Source organism: Notechis scutatus, chromosome Z, assembly GCF_049901735.1.
Source record: "Notechis scutatus isolate UNSWTSFEM ecotype Mainland chromosome Z, rNotScu1.2, whole genome shotgun sequence".
Taxonomy (NCBI): domain Eukaryota; kingdom Metazoa; phylum Chordata; class Lepidosauria; order Squamata; family Elapidae; genus Notechis; species Notechis scutatus.
The window spans coordinates 18,085,552-18,107,956 of NC_142025.1; the positions used below are offsets into that span (position 1 = coordinate 18,085,552).

Here is a 22,405-nt window from a genome sequence, read left to right on the forward strand (position 1 = left end):
AAGAAATTCTAATATATTATATTACATATAATAACTGCAGCCCAGAATTGGAAATGTGACAATATTCCCTCCGACATTATGATAATAAAAATGGTTTTAGAGTGTGCAGAAATGGATAGGCTTTCAATGGAAATGAAGGAGAGAGAAGAGACAGAGTACCATGAAATCTGGAATCTATGGTATAATTGGTTGCAAGGCAGACACAAAATAGAGAAATGAATGAAAGGTTATGGTGAGATGAAATAATATTGTATGGTTAAGGTTATGTTGAGATGAAATAATATTGTATGACTAAGTATAACTATGTATAATTATGTAAATAACTATGTAAATATATGAAAATATGCTATAAATTGAATGTAAAATAATTGTAATAATATTTAGTAATAATCTACATACTTAAGAATATGTCAATGGGAGTGAACGCCACTACAGACATACTGAAATGAATGGAAGTATGTTTTGTTTTTAATTGTAGAATTTGACTAATAAAGACTTTTTAAAAAATTTAAAAAAATCTAACTCCTCAGACTTTGCTAGATTTTTAAACTGAGTTATTCACAACAGAAAAGAAAAATTCATTTGGTTTCCTGGGCGTGTAATAATGCATATGCATGAATGCATATTTGTATATATCATTAACCAAATAACCTACCAAGATTAGCTTGTTGTTGTAGTATCTTTCGCTGTGCAAGTTGCCATGCATGCTGAAGATTTGCTTTATGGCCTGGAAGCAGAGTCCTGTTGTATTCTAGTAATTCGTGCAATGCAATATCAGCTGAAAACAACAAGGTGAACTAAAGGTTAAAAAAAAATTAAAAAAAAATTCCTGCATTTTATCAATAAGTCTGTCTACTGTAATGCTTTGGTCTGATTTTATCATGTCCATGAATTAAAGGGGGTATGTATCTTTATTTAGATGCATTTGGCAATAATATTTCTATTTTCACAGTGAACTATACTATAATATGTGAATTAATATAAGTTCAGCATTTTGTCCTAGAAACAGAAGACCAAAGCAGGAATAATTCTATAATTATTTATGTTGCTTCAGACAAAGCTTAACTATGATTCTTACCAGTTTGATCTATCTTATTTTATTATTTATCTGCAGTTGCTCCTACATATTCACTCACCCATATTTTAGATATAACTGAAGAATTTTAGATATAAGCCCTTAGGCAAACGGTGCAATTTACAGTTTGCTGAAGTATTTTAAATCTCTCTTGATTGAACTGCTCAAACAATATACTATCAGGATAAAATATATTTTAAAAGTTGACTTTGATTTTTACACGATCTTGTTTTTTCATCTTTTTATTCTTTATCTTTGATCTCTGTCCTATATCTATGATTTATAACAAGGATAATCTTTGGCCAGGAAAAAAAAGGAGACATTTTTGCTTGTTCATTTATAGTTTTCCTTCTGCTTTGCTACTGCAATATTTTATATCCTCAAGACAGTGGTGGGATTCAAATTTTTTTACTACCAGCTTACTTAGTGGGCATGGCTTGTTGGTCATGTGACTGGGTGGGCATGGCTTGGCGGTAATGTGACTGGATGGGCATGGCCAACTCAATGTCACTCACATCAAGGGGTGCCTTGCCTGGCCCTCCATTCCCAGCCATTCCTTATCACACCCAGCCTCAATGTATCTATAGTTCTGTAAAAATATTCCTCATCCTTTTTTTACTTTATTATCTACATACTACAGATGTCCTTTCACGGACCACTGAAAGGAGGAAATGGCTCACATGCTTTGCCCAAGAGTGTGATAGGCAACAGGCTTTTAAGGGGTTGCCAGAAAGAAGAGGGGGCAATGTATTTTCCAAAGCACCAGAAGGCAAAAAGAAGCATTGGATGGAAACTGAACAAAGACAGAAGCAGCCTAAAATTAAGGAGAAACTTCCTGACAGTGAGAACAATTAACCAGTGGAACTGCCTGTCTCCAGAAGTTCTGGGTGCTCAATCACTGGAAGTTTTTAAGAAAAGACTGGACAGCCATTTCTCTGAAATGGTATAGGATTCACCCCAAGGTCCCTTCTAAGTGTTATTCTGTTATTCTGACATCTTTCCCAGGACCTTTACTCAGATTTTGGCATCCTCAGACTCTTAGCTATTTAGCTGAGAAATAACAGAGTTGAAAGGGACTTTGGGGGGTCCAACCCCCTGCTCAGGAGGAAAACTGAGGATGCCAAAATCTGAGTACAGTATAAAGGTGTCAGAATAACAGAATACCACTTAGAAGGGACCTTGGGGGGAACCCTATACCATTTCAGTATTTCAACTGGAGGCTTCTAAAAATCTTATTTAAAACATGAGATTAATATCCTAATAAGATTTTTAGAAACCTGCAGTTGAAAGTTCTTCACGTCTTCTTATCCTGAAGACCCAATTTCATTTGGAATTTAATCCCAAACTGATTGCCCTTTTAGCATTTCTATTGATACTTCTCCAAAATGCACTCCCAAGAAGCCACATCTCCATCTCTCTCCCTCTCCCTCCCTCCCTCCCCCCTCTCTCTCAAGAGATCTAAAGGGGGAGAAAACTACAGTACTACTGGCATTAATAGTCTTTCCAAGGATGTGTACAAAAGTCTAAACAGAAAATATAAGCAGGAGCCACCAAATATTACTCACAAATCCCTCCTGGAAAATTAGTATTGATTTAATCCCAAATGCAATCATTTGTAGAGCAAAATGCTCTGGACTATAGATATTGAATTGCATGTAAATCACACAAACACACACACACACACCTCTCTCTCTGTCTCTGTCTCTGTCTCTGTCTCTCTCTCTCTCTCTCACACACACACATACACACACACACCTGGTATGACTGGGACGAAATGATCTGGCAAGATCCAGAGTAGCGGGCGGTGCGAGAAGGCAGAAAGTGAGTGGCGGGGTGGGGGACGGAGCATGCAGCCGCCTTGGCCGCTCGCTTTGTTCATTTCATCTCCCGGGAGAAGGCAGAAAGTGAGTGGTTATGGCAGCAATATTCCAGGAGGGTGGAGTGGGGGCATGTATCGGGGCTGCTGCACATGTGCACCTCCAACACCCCTCTCAGCCCCAGCTCAGCAGAGATGTCTCCCAAGGGCCACACACCCACCTGCTGGAAGTGGCATGTCCCCCAGGAGAAAGCAGAAAGTGAGTGACTACAGTAGCGGCAGAGGTGCTGCTATGGGAGGCAGTCTCAGAAGTCCCCGCCCTCCCTTTCAAAGCACCTCTGCCGCCACTTGCTTCTTCCAGGTGATGAAAGGAAGTGGGCGGAGGCAGGGAGCTGCTACAAGAGGCAGCCCAAGGAGTACCCGCCCTCCCAGTCAGAGCACATCCACCACAGCTCACTGCGCCATGGCCGCCACGTGGTAGGGAGAGCACCAAGTGGCGGCTTAGGCAGCCAGCTGAGCCCAGGAACGGTGGGGGGAACAGCTAAGTAGGCCCCAGCCAGCGCTGCCTCTCAGAATGGGGCCATGGTGGTGGGGAAGCCAGCCAGCAGAACTTGGAGATGGTGGGGGGCCCTCGGCAAGCTCCAAGGACAGTGGGGGGCAGCGGCAAGATCCGGGAATGGTGTGGGGCCAGGAAGATCCAGGAACAGTGGGGGGGATAGCGCAACTCTCAGGCTTACCTATGAGTAGGCAGATCAGGGCTACTCAGTTGGGGCGCAGACATTACATGGGAAGGCAGGTTAAAGGCAAGCCACGAGGACCCAGTGTGCCGCATAGGAGGTAAGGAGTGACTGGGCGGGGCGAGCATCAGGTAGGCGGGGTGAGGAAGCATCAGGTGGGCAGGGCAAGCAAGCGAGCAGCAACCGGATAACCATGTCAGGGACCATGGCCAGCCGGAAGTCACTATTGGTTCGGGGACCCACACCAAATCATCGCTACTGGTTTGCCCGAACCAGTGCAAACCAGCTGAATACCACCACTGCCTCAAGAATTTTAGGAATGAAATGCAGATATACAGTCTTCATCCAAAGAAATGTTAACAATTAGGTGATAAGGTGCCATTCTTTTATAAGTAGAATGGAACTCTACTTTTGTTTCTTTTTTTTCTTTTTTTTAAAAAGGCTTAAACCTTTTCTTTCTTTAACATATATACCCAAATCTCAAAATTCTTTTTGCTCCTTTATTCAAAGTCTAAATTGGGACCTTTTCTTTATGTACATTCCCAATTGTACTCAAAATATTTATCTATATACTTACCAGAAAACTTGCTGATATCAAATGGAAAAAGACTAGATATTTTTTGCAAAGATTGTGTGCTAAGTTTGCTTCTACTTGACATATCTACTTCCCTGCCTGGAAGGAAAAGCATTATATTAGGTTATTGCAGGGACACCAAAACATTCTTTATGAATTTAAAGAATAATTTGTATATATATTTATAAACAAATATTTAGATATAGGCATAAAGCAATTTTGCATTTTTATTCTGCAGTATACATAAACATATTTTGAAAATCAGCAATCTAACAAGTTACAGATGATTTACATACTAACTCTCTGAAAATTCAGCTAGGTCCAAATAAAAGGTATATCTAGAAAGTCATTACTTACTTAGAATTTTGCTCCGCTCCGCTAAGAGAGAACTAGTGGGTCTTTCCTCTGATTTTGTACTATCTAGGCTTGTCTCTTCATGTCTGATACTTTTCATCACTAAAAGGAATGATGGAGAGAAAACATCTATATATAAACATCTCTACTGAGTCTAGAGGATGGTCTTGAAAGCCAGAGGGAAGATCTGTTACTAAAGCAACAATGAGATAAACAATATTTAAGTTTAGACTAAGAAGGTGGTTTTTAGAAAATAACTCAAATGCCTCACCTTCCTAAGCCTGAATAAAATAAAGACTAAATAGGGAAAGAGGAAAACATATTCCCATATGAAAAATTGTCCATATCTAGTTTCTGCTTCTGTAGCTGTTTTAATAAAAGTAGCTTTAGCTTTATGTCTACACCAGGAGTGTCAAACTCAATTTCATTGAGTGCCGCATCAGGGTTGTTTTTGACTTTGGGCAGCTGGGATGAGTGTGGCCAGGGTGGGCATGGCCAATTTGATGTCACTTGTGTTGGGGGCGCCTGTGGTGGCCCGAGTGCTCTATCAGTTAAAATAGGTTTTCAAGCTCCATTTTTGGCTGCAACAGCCACCTGCAACCCTCTGCCAGTGAAAATGGAGCTCAAGAGGGCTGACAGAGGCCCTGGGCCTTGAGTTTGACACCCCTAGTCCACACAGTACCTGTCTCTTAATCTGATCTACCTTATAATTCATTGCTGATATTAAAAAGTTTATAACTGATGTCTGAGGAATAATTCACCAACTGGAACATTATCTGTAAGTTGTACATTGTAGTAAACTAAGGGCTCCTGAGTTGGGGTTCATTCCTGATCACTATAGAGAAAGATCTCTTGTCATCTGTTTCCAATAATAGCATGATTTTCCAAGGATATTCCAATGTCTGACCAAACATCCTATCTATTGTCTTTCCTTTCTCCTTCTCCCAATTTTGTGAAGTATAATTTACTTTGGCAATTTCAGGTTTTCTTGATTCATGCTTCTCACACTGTTCTGATTGTGGGTCCTTGTAAACAAAGAATTCCTCTTTCAGTGACTAGATTTTATTGTAATCTTGGCCCAGGCATATTATCCCTTCAAGACCTACTCATAAAAATCGTACGCTCTTCCCCAATACGAAGTGCCTGACATCAGGGAATCTTTGTTAAGGTTACAATTCCACAGAGTAACTTCCCCCACCCAATGAGGCTTAATCACACCAACCTTGATTGGCTTCATATCAACCTATGGTCCTTAGGCCCACTGACAGAACTATATCTTCAGGGCCTTAAAGAAAAATACCAAGGTGGGGAAAAATCGTATCTCTGAAGGAATGATATTCCAAAGGGAGGGAACTGCCACAGAGAAAGGCTTTTTTTCTGGATCCCAGTGGAAATATTTCCTTAACAGATGGGACTTGTAACATCTCTTGCTTCCCATTCTGGTGGGCTGAGTAGATGTAACTAGGGAGAGGCAGTTCTTTTAAGTAGACCTTAAAAGCTGTAGGACTTTAAATATGATAACCACTATCCTGAACTGCATTTGAAGCAAAGTGGTAATCAATATAACTTCTGCAAAACAGATTACATAGACACAAATGCATTTTGAACCAATTGAACCTACAAGATATTCTTCAGAAGCAGTCCCATGTAGAACACATTACAGTAGTCCAAACGAGAGATTACTAGGTTATAGGTGACTGTAAAAAGGGAATGTTGGTCTAGGAAAGGGTGTAACTAGTGCCTAACTCACATCTTTTATTGATTATAGCGTGCTGATTTTGGAAAATTTGTGCCTAAAAAGTTGTGTTATTATGGCCACAAAAAGCAAAGAGGAACAGGAACGTTTGCTGAAAAATGTAAGCTAGAGATGTCTAATTAATACTTTGAGCATCAGAACTTAATTGTACTGTATGGAGGAGAGAGAAAATGACCAAGAATTGCATTTGCTGTGAAAACTTCAAAATGGAATATTTCAAAATGGACAAGTTAAAAATTATGACTTGTTATTAGAAATGACATTTATAAAAATTGCAAAATGGGCATTACATCTTAACATTTTCCTTGTTACATATAATGCACAACTGATCTTTAAATTAGCCTTTAGTAACTGTGAGTTCTGTGCATTCTCTGAGCTTGGGTATTTGCTTGCAAACATTTCATTATTCAACTATAATATCATCATGTTCTAGCTGGATAAGGAAATGTTCTAAGTTCAACTTTGAGTTACATATGTTTTCTTATATTTGAACCTTCAAAAACTATATTAATTATAATTTAATCTATTATAATTTTAATGAATGTAACCCATCTATCTTCTAATATTTGCATTTTCCAGACATTATGTACATTTTTTACTTACTAGGAGCTTTGCTTATATGTAGAGCTGAAACTTTTGCCATCAATAGTTGGTGATATGACGGTTGAGTTACAGTGGTCTTCTGACTAACTAGTGGTTGAAACTGTTGCCTTGATTCTGTTATTCATATATATCAAGAAGAGAATAAAAATCTCAGTATGTTTTCAAATAAAATAATTCAACAAGCTTGGTAGGAATTATTTGCCAATTCACTTTGCTCTCAGTAATAAGAATGCTTATTTAAAAAGGTTGTATAGATACACAATAGTGACTTACAATGGCCAGAAGACATTATATTGGTGTTTTTCCAGTTAACTTTTGTTGTTTCATATGTTTGGTAGGCAGCATACATGCATCTCTTAAAATATTAGTTTATCTATTCTATTTCATTGACTAGGAATGCTTCTTGCAATGATCTTCTGTCCCATCATGAATTTTCATTAATTCTGCTACTCTTTTCCTCTCCCTCTTTTTCTATCAAATATAGGACAATGTAGGAAGAGATCCTTGTCAGTATATGGTGGCCAAAATATCAGAAATCTACTAGCACCCTTTTCCAACTACGTTTATTAAAAAGCACAAGCTGCAACTTACTAAACGTCTGCTACCAGACCTAGTAGTAGTAGACAAGAAATGTTTATGTGGTAAGACAACTAAGGTAACTTCCAGTGAATGCATGGTTCTTGAAATACAATTGTTATGGAGCTTGCCCATTATGGACGCATATCTCAATGGCCGTTAAGTGAAATGTCCTCACGTAATGACCCTACCCCATGTTCTTCCTGGTGTGACTATTAAACAAGGGCAGAGTACCTCAGGGAAGAGGGACACCCTGGGAAGACTACACAGGACCAGTGTTACCTGTCCCAGGCCTCCCAAGGCTACCCCTACTCTTTGAGGCATCCTGTGCTCTGCTTGTTGCCCTTTGGGGTCCCTGAAGTCCTGCAGCTTCTTTCCCACTTAATAAGCAAGGGACAAACAAAGGGAGATTCCACCCAAGAATATGCAGGCTTAGCCTACCCCAGAGCCCAGCACCATCAAACTTTTTCTTCTTTTGCTGATTCTGAGGGAGGCAATCGGCCAGATACAGGTTCAGTTTCTTACAAACTCAGCCTCATGTAAAACCCATGCTACTTTTCAACAGGTTCTATTCCTACTATATTTCAGCACTGTTGTTTTTTAAGAAGGTTTTATTTTTTAAGAAGGGCCAATTTGTTTGTGGAGTTTTTGCAGCTGCCTTTTTTGCCACTTTGCAAAAATAACACCTACTTTGCCATGAGGTTAGATCTATAAGAAAGCTGATCCTGTATCAGGCTGAATGCCTTCTCTCAGAAGCTGTAAAAAAAACAGAAAGATATGTTGGATGTTGCTGGGCTCTGGACCAGGCTGTGTCACATAAGTCCTTGGATGGGAAGGAAACTGGAGGTTTGCAAGCTGCAGCCACCATGATCTCTCCTGGGTAAGAAGGAAGATGGAGGCTTGCAAGCTCCAGTTGATTCACACCCACTTACAGGCAGCCTAATCTGACTTGGGCGGGGTCTCAGTGGTCTGGAATGGGTGGGTGTATGACCATTGCAGCATCCCTGCAGTTGTCATAAGGACAAATGACTGTGAGGGTGTTGCAGCCACTGTAAATTTGAAACTGGATCTTAAGTAGTTTTTGAAGAGTTTAACATAACTTCAACTGATCGCTAAGCAACCAGTCATGTCGAGGTATACTACCCATACATTTGCTGCATCTTCTGCATGGCATCAGAGAACATTCAGACAACAGACAAGACTGAAATATTGTATTTGTATTTTGTCATATACTCTTATCCCAGATTAAAACAACAAAAGAATTCAAAAATTTTAAAATCAAAAATAATTCTTCTATAATACAGTTGTGCTCATAAGTTTACATACCCTGGCAGAATTTATGATTTCTTGGTCATTTTTCAGAGAATATAAATGATAAACACAAAAACATATCTTTCACTCATGGTTAGTGGTGGCTTGAAGCTATTTATTATCAATCAACTGTGTTTTCTCTTTTTAAATTATAATGACAATAAAAACTACCCAAATGACCCTGATCAAAAGTTTACATACCCTGGTGATTTTGGCCTGATAACATGCACACAGGTTGATACAAAAGGGTTTGAATGGCTATTAATGGCTGTGATCTGTTTGCTTGTAATTAGTGTGTTTGTATAAAAGGTAAATGAGTTCCTGGATGCTTAAAAGACCCTTGCATCTTTCATTCAGTGTTGCACTGATGTTTCTGGCTTCTGAGTCATGGGGAAAGCAAAAGAATTGTCAAAGGATCTGCAGGAAAAGATAGCTGAACTGTATAAAACAGGAAAGGGATACAAAAAGATATCCAAGGAACTGAGAATGCCAATCAGCAGTGTTAAAACTCTAATCAAGAAGGGGAAAATGAGGGGTTCTGTTGAAACCAAACCATAGTCAGGTAGACCAAGTAAAATTTCAGCCACAACTGCCAGGAAAATTGTTTGGGATGCAAAGAAAAGTCCCAGAATAATTTCAGGTGAAATACAGGACTCTCTGAAAACATGTGGTGTGGCTGTTTCAAGATGCACAATAAGGAGGCCCTGGAAGAAAAATGGGCTTCATGGTCGGGTCACCAGAAGAAAGCCATTACTACAAAAATGCCACTAAGTATACCGCTTACAATACGCCAACTGCACAGAGACAAGCCTCAAACCTTCTGGCACAAAGTCATTTGGAGTGATGAGACAAAAATTGAGCTTTTTGGCCACAACCATAAACGCTACATTTGGAGAGGAGTCAACAAGGCCTATGATGAAAAGTACACCATTCCTACTGTGAAACATGGACATGGATTGCTGTTTTGGGGATGTGTGAGCTACAAAAGCACAGGAAATTTGGTCAGAATTGATGGCAAGATGAATGCAGTATGTTATCAAAAGATACTGGAGGAAAATTTGCATTCATCAGCCCAGAAACTGCACATGGGACGTACTTGGACATTCCAACATGACAATGATCCTAAACAGAAGGCCATGTCGACCTGTCATTGGCTACACCAGAATAAAGTGAAGGTTCTGGAGTGGTCATCTCAGTCTCCTGGGCCCCAATATCATTGAGCCATTCTGGGAAGATCTCAAATGTGCAGTTCATGTAAGACAGCCCAAGAATTTACAGGAACTAGAGGCTTTTTGCCAGGAAGCATGGGCAGCTTTATCATCTGAGAAGATAAAGAGCCTCATCCACACATACCACAAAAGACTTCAAGCTGTCATAGATGTTAAAGGGGGCAATGCACCATATTAAGAACTGGGGAATGTAAACTTTTGATCAGGGTCATTTGGTAGTTTCTGTTGTCATTATGATTTAAAAAGAGTAAATACATAATAAATGGCTTTAGCCAACCACTAACCATGAGTGAAAGAAAAGTTTTTGTGTTATAATTCATATTCTCTGAAAAATAGCCAAGAAATCATAAATTCTGCCAGGGTATGTAAACTTATGAGCACAACTATACATATAAATTAATACCTTCCTTAGAAAATGTGAATAATAACTATCATTCTTGGAAAACAGGTAGAACAATATTCTGATATGCACCCTGGCTATTTTCAAAGTATTTTTTAAAAAGAACCTATGACTAATAAAAACATATTTCTGGATGCATTATTGCTTTTATTTTCTTTCATATTTAATTTTACACAAGAAAGTACTGCCCAATTAAATATTCTGTAAGAGAGTTTTTAAAATAACATTATTTTCAGGAGTTACTAAGGGTCCATTGCTTATTGTCGGGTCTTCAAGCCTCATGAACTTAATTTTCTCAACTCTGGACTGCTCTAAACTTATGTATTCCTCTACTTGTTGAATTCAGCTTGCTTTGCCTTTCTTAGTTTCTCTATCCCTAATTCTGTTTATGTTAACTTTTTAAATTTTGTTTTAATTTACAGTAGTTAAATGGTTCCATATATGTTATTATTGGTTTTAGGCCATAAAATCTGCCAATACACAAAATTCTTACAATTTTCTACTCTTTCTTACATTGTTCTCCTCAGCAAACTGCCAAGCTATAGCAAGAATTGTCTGTCCTTCATTTTCTTGTCACTTATTTTTCTGTTGTCACTAAAAATGTTTCCAAATAGTCTGGAATCTTATAGCATTGATGCAATCTCCAAATGGGGGCGGGGGCAGGGAGGACAACTTTAAACCAAACAGTTCTCAAACAGATGTCACAGAAGATGATAATTAATTGAAAACTAAAAGGCATTTCTCCTCATAAGTATGAAAAAGGGTATATGTGCACAAGGAAGAAGTTTGCCACAGATCATTTGGGATTAAGAAGCTGTGCCTTCCTACAGTATTATAAGTTAGATTTGATTACCTAAAATCAAATTGGAACAATAATTTATACTTTGTTTTCAAAAACTACAGGAAAATCTGATGAATTGTATAAAAATTTTATGCTATATTGTTTTTGCTTTGCTCTTACCAACATCTCTGGACTTTTCTATTTTCTGTGTTTTTTCATAAGCAGCTTGTATATCTCTCATATTTGCTTCTAGTTTTGCAGCCAAATATTTTTGTTTTGCTATGTTCTTATCTGTAAGGATCAAACAGATGTATGAACAAAACTACATACTTTCAAAAGTTCTTTTTTAGAATTTGTGAAAACTACGTATAGTAAAACTATGTTAGTTAATGGGGATTATATGAGACCAAAAAGGTCATCTTTGCACCCAAGCAAATTTGAAAAGTGTTGCTCTGTCTCTGATCTTTATTTCTAGGAAATGTTGATGAGATGGTCATGAGAGGGTAGTGAGAGGTCAGCTCAAATGGTATAAACTGTATATTGATGATACCCAATTGTATCTGAGTTGCTGGTGCTTATTGAGTCTAGTCTATCTGGATCCTGATGGAGGTTGAAAATGAATCCAAATTAGAAGTTTTGCTAATGTATTTGCTACTGAAAGAGAGCAGGACTGGGACTGGAGTCTCTCCAGAGTTAAAGACTGAATTGACTGGTGGAACTTGTCTTTTAGAGCCTATCTCTAAATTGTATGTCAACTGGAATCCTACCTAGGACAGATCTTTAAATCATGTTCTCATCATCTGGTTGGACTGCTGCAGAGAGCTCTAGCCTTTAAGACCACTTGAAAATTATAGTGCAAATTGCAGAGACCGATGTGAATAAACACTAGACAACAGAAGCTTATTTATTTATTCATGAAATATATTTGCCATGCATCTCATCATGGGACTACTCTGAATAGTTTATAATAATAAAAATTAAAAATTAAAAAAAATACAGGAAAACAATGAAAATGAAAATAAACAGTGAAAGTATAACAATATGATTAAAAGATGGAAAGGGAACAGCAGCTTGCCTGGGAGAGGTGGGATCTGCTATTAATCTAACAATCATCTCCAGTATGATATTTCCCATTGGGTCCCTAGGCCAACCGGCACAGCTGGTTTTCAAGCTCTGATGAAAGGACAGGAGGGTGGGGCAGACCTCATCTGGGGAGGGGTTATAGACATGTTCCAGAGGGCAGGCACTACATGGTAGAAATAATTAACTGCCCTCCCTGTCACAACGACAACAGGGAGAGAACAAATAACAATGTGTATTTCCCTGACAAATTCATAGAGAGATCAGTAATATGAAAATCATACAAGGATTTTAATGTAAGTAAAAGCAATACAAGTGGTCTTTGATTTACAACCAGTCATTTAACAATTGTTCAAAGTTACTATGGCTTTGGGAAAGGGTTTTATGGCCCTTAAAGCTTCTGGACTTCATAAAATGTCATACATGCGCACATGCACTCATGCAGTCATGTAACTGCAATTTGTGTGCTTGACAACTGGCTCACATTTACAACTGGTTGAAATATCCTGAAATCACGTGACAATTTGCCATGGTTTTTGACAGTGTTTACCATTTTGTCTGATTCTGGCAAAAAACACCCGTTTACACTTAAACCTGCCTGATTTGCTTAATGACTGCTATACAAAGAATTTTAAAATTGGATTTGGTTATGTGGTCAGAATTTTGGTGAGAAATCTTGACAGTCATAGTCAAGGCAACCACATAACCTAATTATATTTTCTTCTTTCATGTTTTCAACTTTGGTTTTTTGTCTCCAATCGCAAGCAACACCTCTGTTATAACAACTTGGATTTGTCATTAAACTTATCAACTTCCTCTTCTTCTACATCACTCATCGAAGAATAAACTTGTATGATTGTCATATTAATGGTTGTGCACAAAATTTAATCAGTATTATTTGGTCACATTCTAACCAAATATTATTCTTGCAATTCTCTTCCTAACTATAAAAGCAACGTTTATTCTTTATTTTTATGATGTTTTTTAAACAACTGGGATCATATAAAAAGCTTTAAGTATTTTTTTCATCAATCAAAAAAAATCTAGCTCTTACTCCTTAACTTAGTGAAATATGAAGGCAGTTCTCGCATGGACATTTATTATTTTTGGAAAATATGTTGTTTTTCATAAGTAGTGCTCACAAAATATACAAGGGTTATCAATTAATTTTAAATAATAGAAATTTCTAAGGTAAATATAAGATGGAAATTATTGTAAACTTTAATATGGAAAGACTGATCTTGATCAACCTCCCTTCATTAGAATTGGGTTATGGAAAAAGAAGTTTGAAGAATGGGTTGGTTACATGAGAAGTAAATAAATACAAACAAATATGTATTTATCCATGAAGATTTTTTTGAAAGTCACAATCGCTTTTGAGGCCCTATATTTTTTTAAAAACTTTAAAAATCCAAAAAATGATAACCAGAAATAATAAAATTGAATTTACCAGAAATTTCTTGCCAAGCAATGCTTTTTTGTTGCAGATTTTCAATACTTGATCGCAGATATGAAAACAAATACTTTCTTTGTTGGAGGAATTCTTTTAATGCTTCTTTTTGCCCTAAGAATAAAAGAACAATTATCACTTAAATTTACAAAATATGTGTTGATAGTAATACCATGTCTGTTGTAAGAATATAAGAAAAGCCATGTTTATCACTGTTGCATGCAGCTTTTTACTCTTAGTAAAAAAAGTTTATTGTTCCATCAACTAATTTTACTTCACATCCTCTATTGCAGTCTGGAACTGCTTCAAATCTAAGTGCTTTTAGATGTAAAATATGTTTTTCCCTTCCCCCTTTTAAATTAATCCTCAATATTTTTAAGAGTTTATTTTAAAATAAAGTGTCTTACGAGCAAGTGATTGTGACCAGGGCTGGGCTTCAAAATTTTTACCAATGGGTTCTCGCACGGTTGCTGGGTGGGCGTGGCCATGGTGGCCATGGCCTAGTTGACCTCCTGCACCATGGTGGGGAGGCAGTTTTGCCCTTCGCAGGCTCCGGAGGCTTTCCTCAAGCCTCCGGGAGGACGAAAATGGCCTCCCTGGGCTCTGGAGGCTCTCTGGAAGCCAGAACAGGCCCATTTCCAGCCTTCCCGAACTTCTGGGAGGCCCTGAGTGTCTGCGAGCATCCTGCGCTTATCTGCATCCAAAACAGGCTGCATGGGGACTCCTGGAAGGGGCGGGTGGGGTGGGCAGGGCCAGCCAGGAGTGGGATTTGGGGGTTCTCTGAACTGTGCAGAATCTTAGCTAGAGGATCTCCCAAACCCCTGAGAACGCCCAGCAGCCCACCCCTGAAGCTTCAAAAAAGTTTCACAGATAAATACATATTTGTTTGTATTTATTTATTTCTCATGTAGTGAATTTGTTCTTCAAACTTGTTTTTTCATATTTGTTTTTCCATAAACCAATTCTAATGAAGGGAGTGTGATCAAAATCAGTCTTTCCATATGGAAGTTTTCAATAATTTCCATCATATATTTATCTTAGAAATTTCCATTATTAAAAAATAATTGATAGCCCTTGTATATTTTGCTAGCATTTATGAAAAATAACATATACCCCCAAAATATTAGAAAAGCCTTCATATTTCACTAAGTTAAAAAGTGACATATTTACAGAGCTTACTTCTACAAAAACCACCTAATAATACCCAAATTATCTTTTCAGGATTAGCAGAACGAAAAAGCTAAAACTAATTTTATGGGCCATTATTTCATCACGTTACCAATATAAAATCAGTGTGTATGGGGGTGAGGGATTACTTAAATAGAGTTCCAAATTATGGATATGGTCCAAACTAATTAAAAATTAAGTCCATAGATGCATGCTTAAAAGCAGAAATTTGATTGCTATGTTGAAATTGATGGCTACCGGATTCATTTTTATATATTAAATAAAATAATGGTGCTCCTTTACTTACAACAGTTCAATTTAGTGACTATTCAAAGTTACAATGGCACTGAAAAAATGACTTATGACTGTTTTTCATAGTTATGACTGTTGCAGAATCCCCATGGTCACTGATCAAAATTTGGACACTTGGCAACTGGCTCATATTTATGATAGTTGCAGTGCCTTGGGGTCATGTGATCACTTTTTGCAACCTTGTGACAAGCAAAGTCAATGGGGAAAGTAGATTCACTTAAGAATCATGTTACTAACTTAACAGCTGCAGGGATTCACTTGACTGTGGCAAGAAAGATCATAAAATGGGTCAGGATTCACTTAATTGTCTTGCTTAGCAACAGAAATTTTGTGCCAGTTGTGGCTGTAAGTCAAGGACTACCTCTAACTTAATATTATACCACTGTTTGTACTTACTCTCAAGCATATTTTCTACTGGATATTCTTTGGGATAAAGTAAATGATGTCCATAAAATGAACTCTTTCTTTTTTCTTTTAAATCGTTCACTTTCCTTTCTAGATTACAATAAATGACAATAAAAGAAACAATATATTTAAAATTCTTTTTACAATAACAATTTTCTTAAATAAATAAATATATGTTCATTAAATAGATTGCGATTGTATAGGTTATCTTCTAAAGAACTTTTCTTTCATCATGAAATATTGTACATGCTTCAGGGCTTAATTCTGTACTTACTGATAACATCCAGCTGATTATATGAAAGAATCCCCATTTCTTCCAGTTCATAACATTTTGATTCTAGTGCTGAAAACACTAGCAGCTCATGTATTTCTCTCTCTAGAAATGTAGAAATACACAGATTCAATTTTTGGTTAAAACATTGCATTTAAAAGTAAAGTTCAGTTTCTTTCTTTTATTTTGAAATGGAAAAGTGAAGCAATCTTTATATCTGCATTTCTCAACAAGCAAAAGAAAGGTAACCTGTAACCCAGAAACTACTGCATGAATAGCATGACTTGTTGTGGAAATAAGAAAAAACTCCCTATTTGCATGAACAATAATTAAAAACATTCTGGAGGGCGGAGCCAGCGTCATGGCAGTACAACATGCAATCTTGATCCTCCAAGATTGCCATCGATATCTCCACTGCTGGATGGTCCCGACGGACCTAAACTGTCCCCTAGAGACGGTGATTGATTAGGGGACATCCTGTCAATCCCAGGGACATCGCAAAGTCCCTGGTTGATCTGGGGAAAGCCCTTTTGCCGGAGGCGGAGAGGCAGCCATTCAAGCTGCTGAAGCTGGGACAGCTCCAGAACGGAAGAGATTGAAAAGTGTGTCAGTTTGGTGAGATGAATTTTTACTTATTATTGCTTGAAGAGAACATCCTGAAAGATTTAAAGTGAAATTAAAAGTGAAGAGAAAAGAGTTTAAGCGGCGAAATTAAGCTAGTTAAAGTGAAAGTTTTTTCCTTTTCCCTTTTTATTGGAACTTTGAATTTGGAAAAGTTACTGAACTTTAAACTGGATTGGTTTCTTTCAAATTTTCCATCTTTGTTTTTTTTTTAACAACTTTTTGAAAGTCTGTTTTGATTAAGACTCTTCTTTTGGATTTGAGTTTTATTTTTTTCAAGAAAAGGGAAGGATTCCATTTTCTCTTTTCGTTTCTTGTATTGGATACATGAGGGGGGAGTGAAAGTGAAGGGGAAAAAAACTAGCGCTGGACTCAAGGACTCTGAGCTTTGCACTGGAAAAGATAGTGGGATGAGCATGGCAGATTGTTTATACAGGTGCCCATCTGTGAAACTAAATAATTAGAGCTTTGAGCTGAAGTTGAAAGAAAGAAGATTGAAGTGACCTTGAAAATACTGGAACTAGAAACATTGAGTTGATTTATTAAAGAGCCTTGGATACTCAGTGGCAATAGCTGGCTTAACTTTAGGTTATTTTCCATCTCCTGTTTTACTCCTCCCCCCTCAGTTGGATTTTTATATTTGGATTTTAACCTTCTATTCCAGAAACTAGAACGTAATTTTTTTACTTCTTTTTTTTAATTTTTATCTTCTTCCTTTTCTCTCTTTTATTAAGAGAAATAATTGAATTAAGGTACGTAAGTGCCTGAAGATTTTTCTTTTTTTCTTTATTTTTGTCAATTGCTTACAAAATAATAGGTATAAGTAAAAACATAGTTATGAATACATGGATACATATAAGAAAAATAAAAATAAAAGAAACAATAAGACAGGGACACTAGGCATGTTGGTGCGCTTATGCACGCCCCCTTTTTTGCGGGGGGAGTGGCAATCGCCTGCCTGTATTCCTTTTTTTTTCTTTTTTCTTTTTCCTTTTCTCTTTTTTCTTTCTCCCTCTCTGAAGGTAAGCACTACAAGATGAGCAGAAAGACAACAGCACCAGCTTTCTCAATACCAATAACCTCTTCACCATCTGGAGGACAACGGTCAATACAGACAATCTTACAACAGGAGAAAGAGAAGGAAGTGACATTACAGATGATTATGCAAGGAATTCAGAAGATTGAAAAGAGAATGAAGAATATCAAGCAAAAAATTGAAAAGACAGATGAGAAAGTAGAAAATATTCAACAGATGATGATGCAATATGAAGATGGATTTTAAAAAAAATTGAAGAAGAAGATACACAAAGGGACAAGAAAATTGGAGATATTGATACTCGATTGAGCGATGTTGAGAAGGGCAGATGCGACCTATTAGGATGGGAAATTGACAGATCAGAATTCTACTTAAAATTTCAAAATATAGAAGAAGGAAAAGGTGAAAATCTTGCTGAAATAATGACAGAAATACTGGCAGAAGTGCTAGAGATAACTAAAGAGAAGATGATGGGTGGGATAGATGAAGTGTTCCGTGTCTATACAAGATATGCAATGAGAAACAGACTACCAAGAGAAGTTCATATCAGATTCACTAAAAAGATTATTAAGACACAGATACCGCAGGTGGCAAGAGAGAAAACTTTAAAGTACAAAGATAAAGAAATTGTGGTGCTGAAACAGGTACCAAGAAGAGAAAGAGAGATGAGAAGAGAATATTTATTTTTTACTAAAGAGTTACTTAAAAGAGGAGTAAATTACAGATGGCTGATGCCAGAAGGCCTCTTGTTCACCTGGCAGGAACAAAGACACAGAATTGATACAGTTGAAAAAGCTGAACTATTCTACTTAGAGTATTTCAGAAGAAAGGGGGAAGAAGCTAGAAAGGAAGAGTCACTAATTGAAATCCAAGAGGACTGTATAGCAGTAATTGAAAAGAGAAAGAAGAAAGTGCAGTAGGTGGTGTACCCAGAGAGCAACGAGAATTAAGACCTACTAGACCAATAAAAGCCCCTCACAAAGCTTAACATGTATGAAAGAAAATTGATTACGATTAACATAAATGGACTTAATTTGGCTACTAAAAGAAGGAAAGTATTTCATAAATTAGAGAAATTAAAATTTGATATAATTTGCTTACAAAAAGTACATATTAAAAAAACAACATGAATATATACTGAAACAAAAAAAATTAGGGAAATTATTTATATCACTGGCACAATCTAAAAAAAGAGGTGTGGTTTTATATATTAAAGACACAATTTTCGAATTAAGTTACACTGATAACAATGGAAGGATTTTGATGGTGGAAATAATGGACAATAATGTTAAAATACTTTTAATTGCAATTTATGCTCCAAACGATAACCAAGAAGAATTTTACAGGAAATTACATATGAAAATAATTGAATTGGACTATGTTAATATCTGTATGATGGGAGATCTTAATGGAATAGTTAATGATCGGTTGGACTACAAAACGCAGAAATCAACAAAGAAAGCTGGAAAAATACTACCAAAATCTTTCTTTCGAATAACAGAGGAATTCAACTTAAAAGATGCATGGAGAGAGAGGAATGTGGAGAGTAAACAGACATGCTTCATGGTCTAGAATAGACATGATATGGATGTCAGCAGAGTTACTGGCCAACATACGAGAGGCTGAAATAGAAACAAGCACTTGGACAGACCATAATCCAGTGACAGTTATTTGGAAAGGATATAAGAGGAGATCTAGATGGACCCTAAATAATACAATATTACAAGAAAAAGTCTTTAAACAGAAAATAGAGAAAGAACTTGCTTTCTTTTTTAAAGAAAATAGAAAAGAGGATACATCTCTACAGAACCTCTGGGACACGATGAAGGCCTACACAAGAGGCTTGATAATAGACTATACAAGGAAAAGGAATATAAAGCAGAAAAAGACTTTCAAAATATTGGAGGATGATTATAAAAAAATGGAAAAAGATCTACAGAAGTCCCCACAAAAAAAGACATTAAAAATAAAATGGATATAATTAAACATAAAATGGGACTAATGGAAAAAGAGGAACTAGCACAAAAAATTAAAAATGCTAAACAGAATTATTTTGAAGATGCAAAGAAACCAGGCAGATGGCTAGCCTATAAACTGAGAAAGGACAGAGAATCAAGAAGGATTAGCTAACTAATAAATGAAGAAGGACATGCTTGCTATGGGAATGAGGAGAAGAAAAAAATTATACAAGATTACTATGGGAAATTGTATTTTCAAGAGAATATTCAAGAAGAAAAAGTTAAGCAATATTTACAGAAAGCGAATTTACCTCAGATACCTAAAGATACTGAAACAATGCTAGAAGGGAATATAACAACGATGGAATTAACAGAAGCTTTAAAAAAACAGAATGCTGGAATAGCACCAGGTCCAGATGGCTTACCAGAGGAATTTTACAAGACCTTCCAGGAAATATTGAATCTTCACCTATTAGAAGTTGTGAACAAAGTTATGTTAAAGAAAAGAATACCCAAAACATGGACAGAAGCCTATATTACACTTACACCGAAGGAGGATACAGACCTGCAGCAAGTTAAAAATTACAGACCTATATCCCTATTAAATTCAGACTATAAAATTTTTGCTTCAATTTTGGCAGAAAGACTAAAAAGATATTTAAATAACTTTATCTATATTGATCAAAATGGATTCCTGCCAAAGAGACAAATCAAAGACAATGTGAGAATTATTTTGGATACTCTGGAATACTATGAGGCACATCCCGAGAAGCAAATGGCTTTGATGTTTTTGGACGCACAAAAAGCCTTTGACAACGTGAGTTGGCGATTTATGTTATTGCAATTGGAACAAATGGGCTTTGGTAAAAAATTCATTCAAGCCATTGAAACGATATACTATGAACAAACTGCAAAGGTTATGGTAAATGGAGAACTAACAGAATCTATAGATATAAGAAAAGGGACAAGACAAGGTTGTCCACTGTCGCCCCTGCTGTTTGTGTTAACATTGGAAGTGTTGAATAGGAATATTAGAGAAGACAAAGAAATGAAAGGAATGAAAATCAATGACAATATTCTTTCTAGGTCAGTTAACATTAATAGATTACCCTACAATTTTATTTTAAACACTTACCATCAGATCTTTTCATCAACCCTTTTTCTAAATCAGAGTTCTGTTCTTGCTCCACATCTTGAATAATTCTCTCCAGATTGCCAAACAATATTATTTTTTTTTCAGCTAATTGTTGAATTATCTGTTCTGCACAAAAGGAACATCCATGTTACTATTAAAATTTTTAGAAATGTACTCCATAGAAATAGACTGGAAGGCAATATCTAGAGGTTAAGATGTAATATAATAAAACAATTGAAAGAAAACACATTAAACTATCAATATCATAATAATGTTTACAAAAACACCAAAAATTCAAGAGTAGCAACGCATCACTCAAATGCTAATTGAGTAAAATAAATTTGAGAAAAGTGTAAGATTTTATAATAGCTGGAACAAACATCTGAAGTAGCATAAGAGATTCTAAATAGATCAGAAGAATATCAAGAATTGATCTATGGGCTGGTATCCTGTACTAGTAAAATACTTATCTGTTTGGGAGGTTAAAAAGCAAGTGAAAGTTTGCTGGATCCTTTTGTTATATAGCTATTCAGAAATGGTAATACAGAAATGGAGAAATATTTGAAATGCCAATTCTAATTCTAGCTATATGATGTATAGTGAGAGACAGAAACCTGTCATCAGAGAAAGAACAGGGGCAATTTTTTATCAATTCCTAATTCTCCCAGCAGATATTTGCAGAAAACTGCACCAAAAAACTTGGAGGACACTTATGAGAAAGGAAGGAGTAATCCCATTTCATCAAGTTAAAAAATAATTAAGATATGATTCCTGCTTTCCTAGGCTATAAGGGGAATTAATTATTGTTGGATGCTTCCCCGCACCAAATTAAGAATTATTTTTATCATCATCAGTACTATTTGTCCACCAAAAACATACTGAAGATTTTTCATCTTAAAAAATACTGCTGAGAAAACAGAAAAGTGCCTAGTATATTAACATTCTAAAAATTAATTATTTACCATTATCTGGTTGCGTAACTGCAGCGGCCTGCAAAACTTTCAAATCTTTCAGATTTAATTCCATATTACCCAAATATAACTTTCTCTTCTCAGATAATGCTTGTATTTCTATAAAAGGAAATAGTTTAAAATTATTAGCCTAAAAGATTCAAAATATCATGCTATCATCTTACCCGGAAGTTTATTTACTGGCTGATGTGAAGGAATCCCATAGGAAAGCAAGATTTTATCTTACTTGATTCTTATTTCTGATACTTTCAATCCCTTTCACAGCAGGCCTAAAACTATTGTATTTATGAGGAAGCTACAATCAATGTGAAATAAGCACAAAGAAAAATAAGCCAATAAAATAGCAATAGTACTTTCTTTTATAAGTAAGATACATGCCTTCTTTAAGTGAACATTCTTTTCCTAGTTTAGAATAAAAACCAGCTACATAGCAGATTCAACTGAAGGTCAATAATTAATACAATTGATCAGATCTTGAGTATCTTGTTCCACAAGTGCCTGGCTATGACACCCTTTTTCTTAGGTTGGACTCAAGGGATCAGGTGGGATTGCTGCTGCTGTACCAGCCTCCCTGCTGCATGACAGCTTCCCTACCGAGGCTCCTGGACATGACCGCAGGGTTGGGGTTAGGTTTACAGCTAGGATGGAATTCCCCAGGCTTACAGTTCTGAGGGATTTCAACCTGCCTTCTCTCGGGGCAGGGATGGAGATTTCATGGAAACCATGACTTCCATGGGCCTGTCCCAGATCATCCAGAGCCCTACTAATAATAGTGGTCACACACCCG

At 36.6% G+C, this 22,405-nt stretch overlaps 1 protein-coding gene across 1 annotated transcript in view; it reads right to left on the minus strand.

Annotated features, from left to right (window-relative positions):
* The window catches only part of CCDC7 (coiled-coil domain containing 7), a 234,359-nt gene that overhangs the window by 18,142 nt on the left and 193,812 nt on the right, over positions 1–22,405 (minus strand). The window contains exons 56-65 of the mRNA XM_087947956.1: positions 21,610–21,717; positions 20,648–20,773; positions 15,901–16,002; positions 15,618–15,716; positions 13,743–13,856; positions 11,393–11,503; positions 6,916–7,029; positions 4,560–4,658; positions 4,206–4,301; positions 656–778 (exon numbers count right to left, since the gene is read on the minus strand). Of these exons, the coding sequence (XP_087804082.1) occupies positions 656–778; positions 4,206–4,301; positions 4,560–4,658; positions 6,916–7,029; positions 11,393–11,503; positions 13,743–13,856; positions 15,618–15,716; positions 15,901–16,002; positions 20,648–20,773; positions 21,610–21,717 (1,092 nt within the window). The remainder of the gene's footprint in view (positions 1–655; positions 779–4,205; positions 4,302–4,559; positions 4,659–6,915; positions 7,030–11,392; positions 11,504–13,742; positions 13,857–15,617; positions 15,717–15,900; positions 16,003–20,647; positions 20,774–21,609; positions 21,718–22,405) is intronic.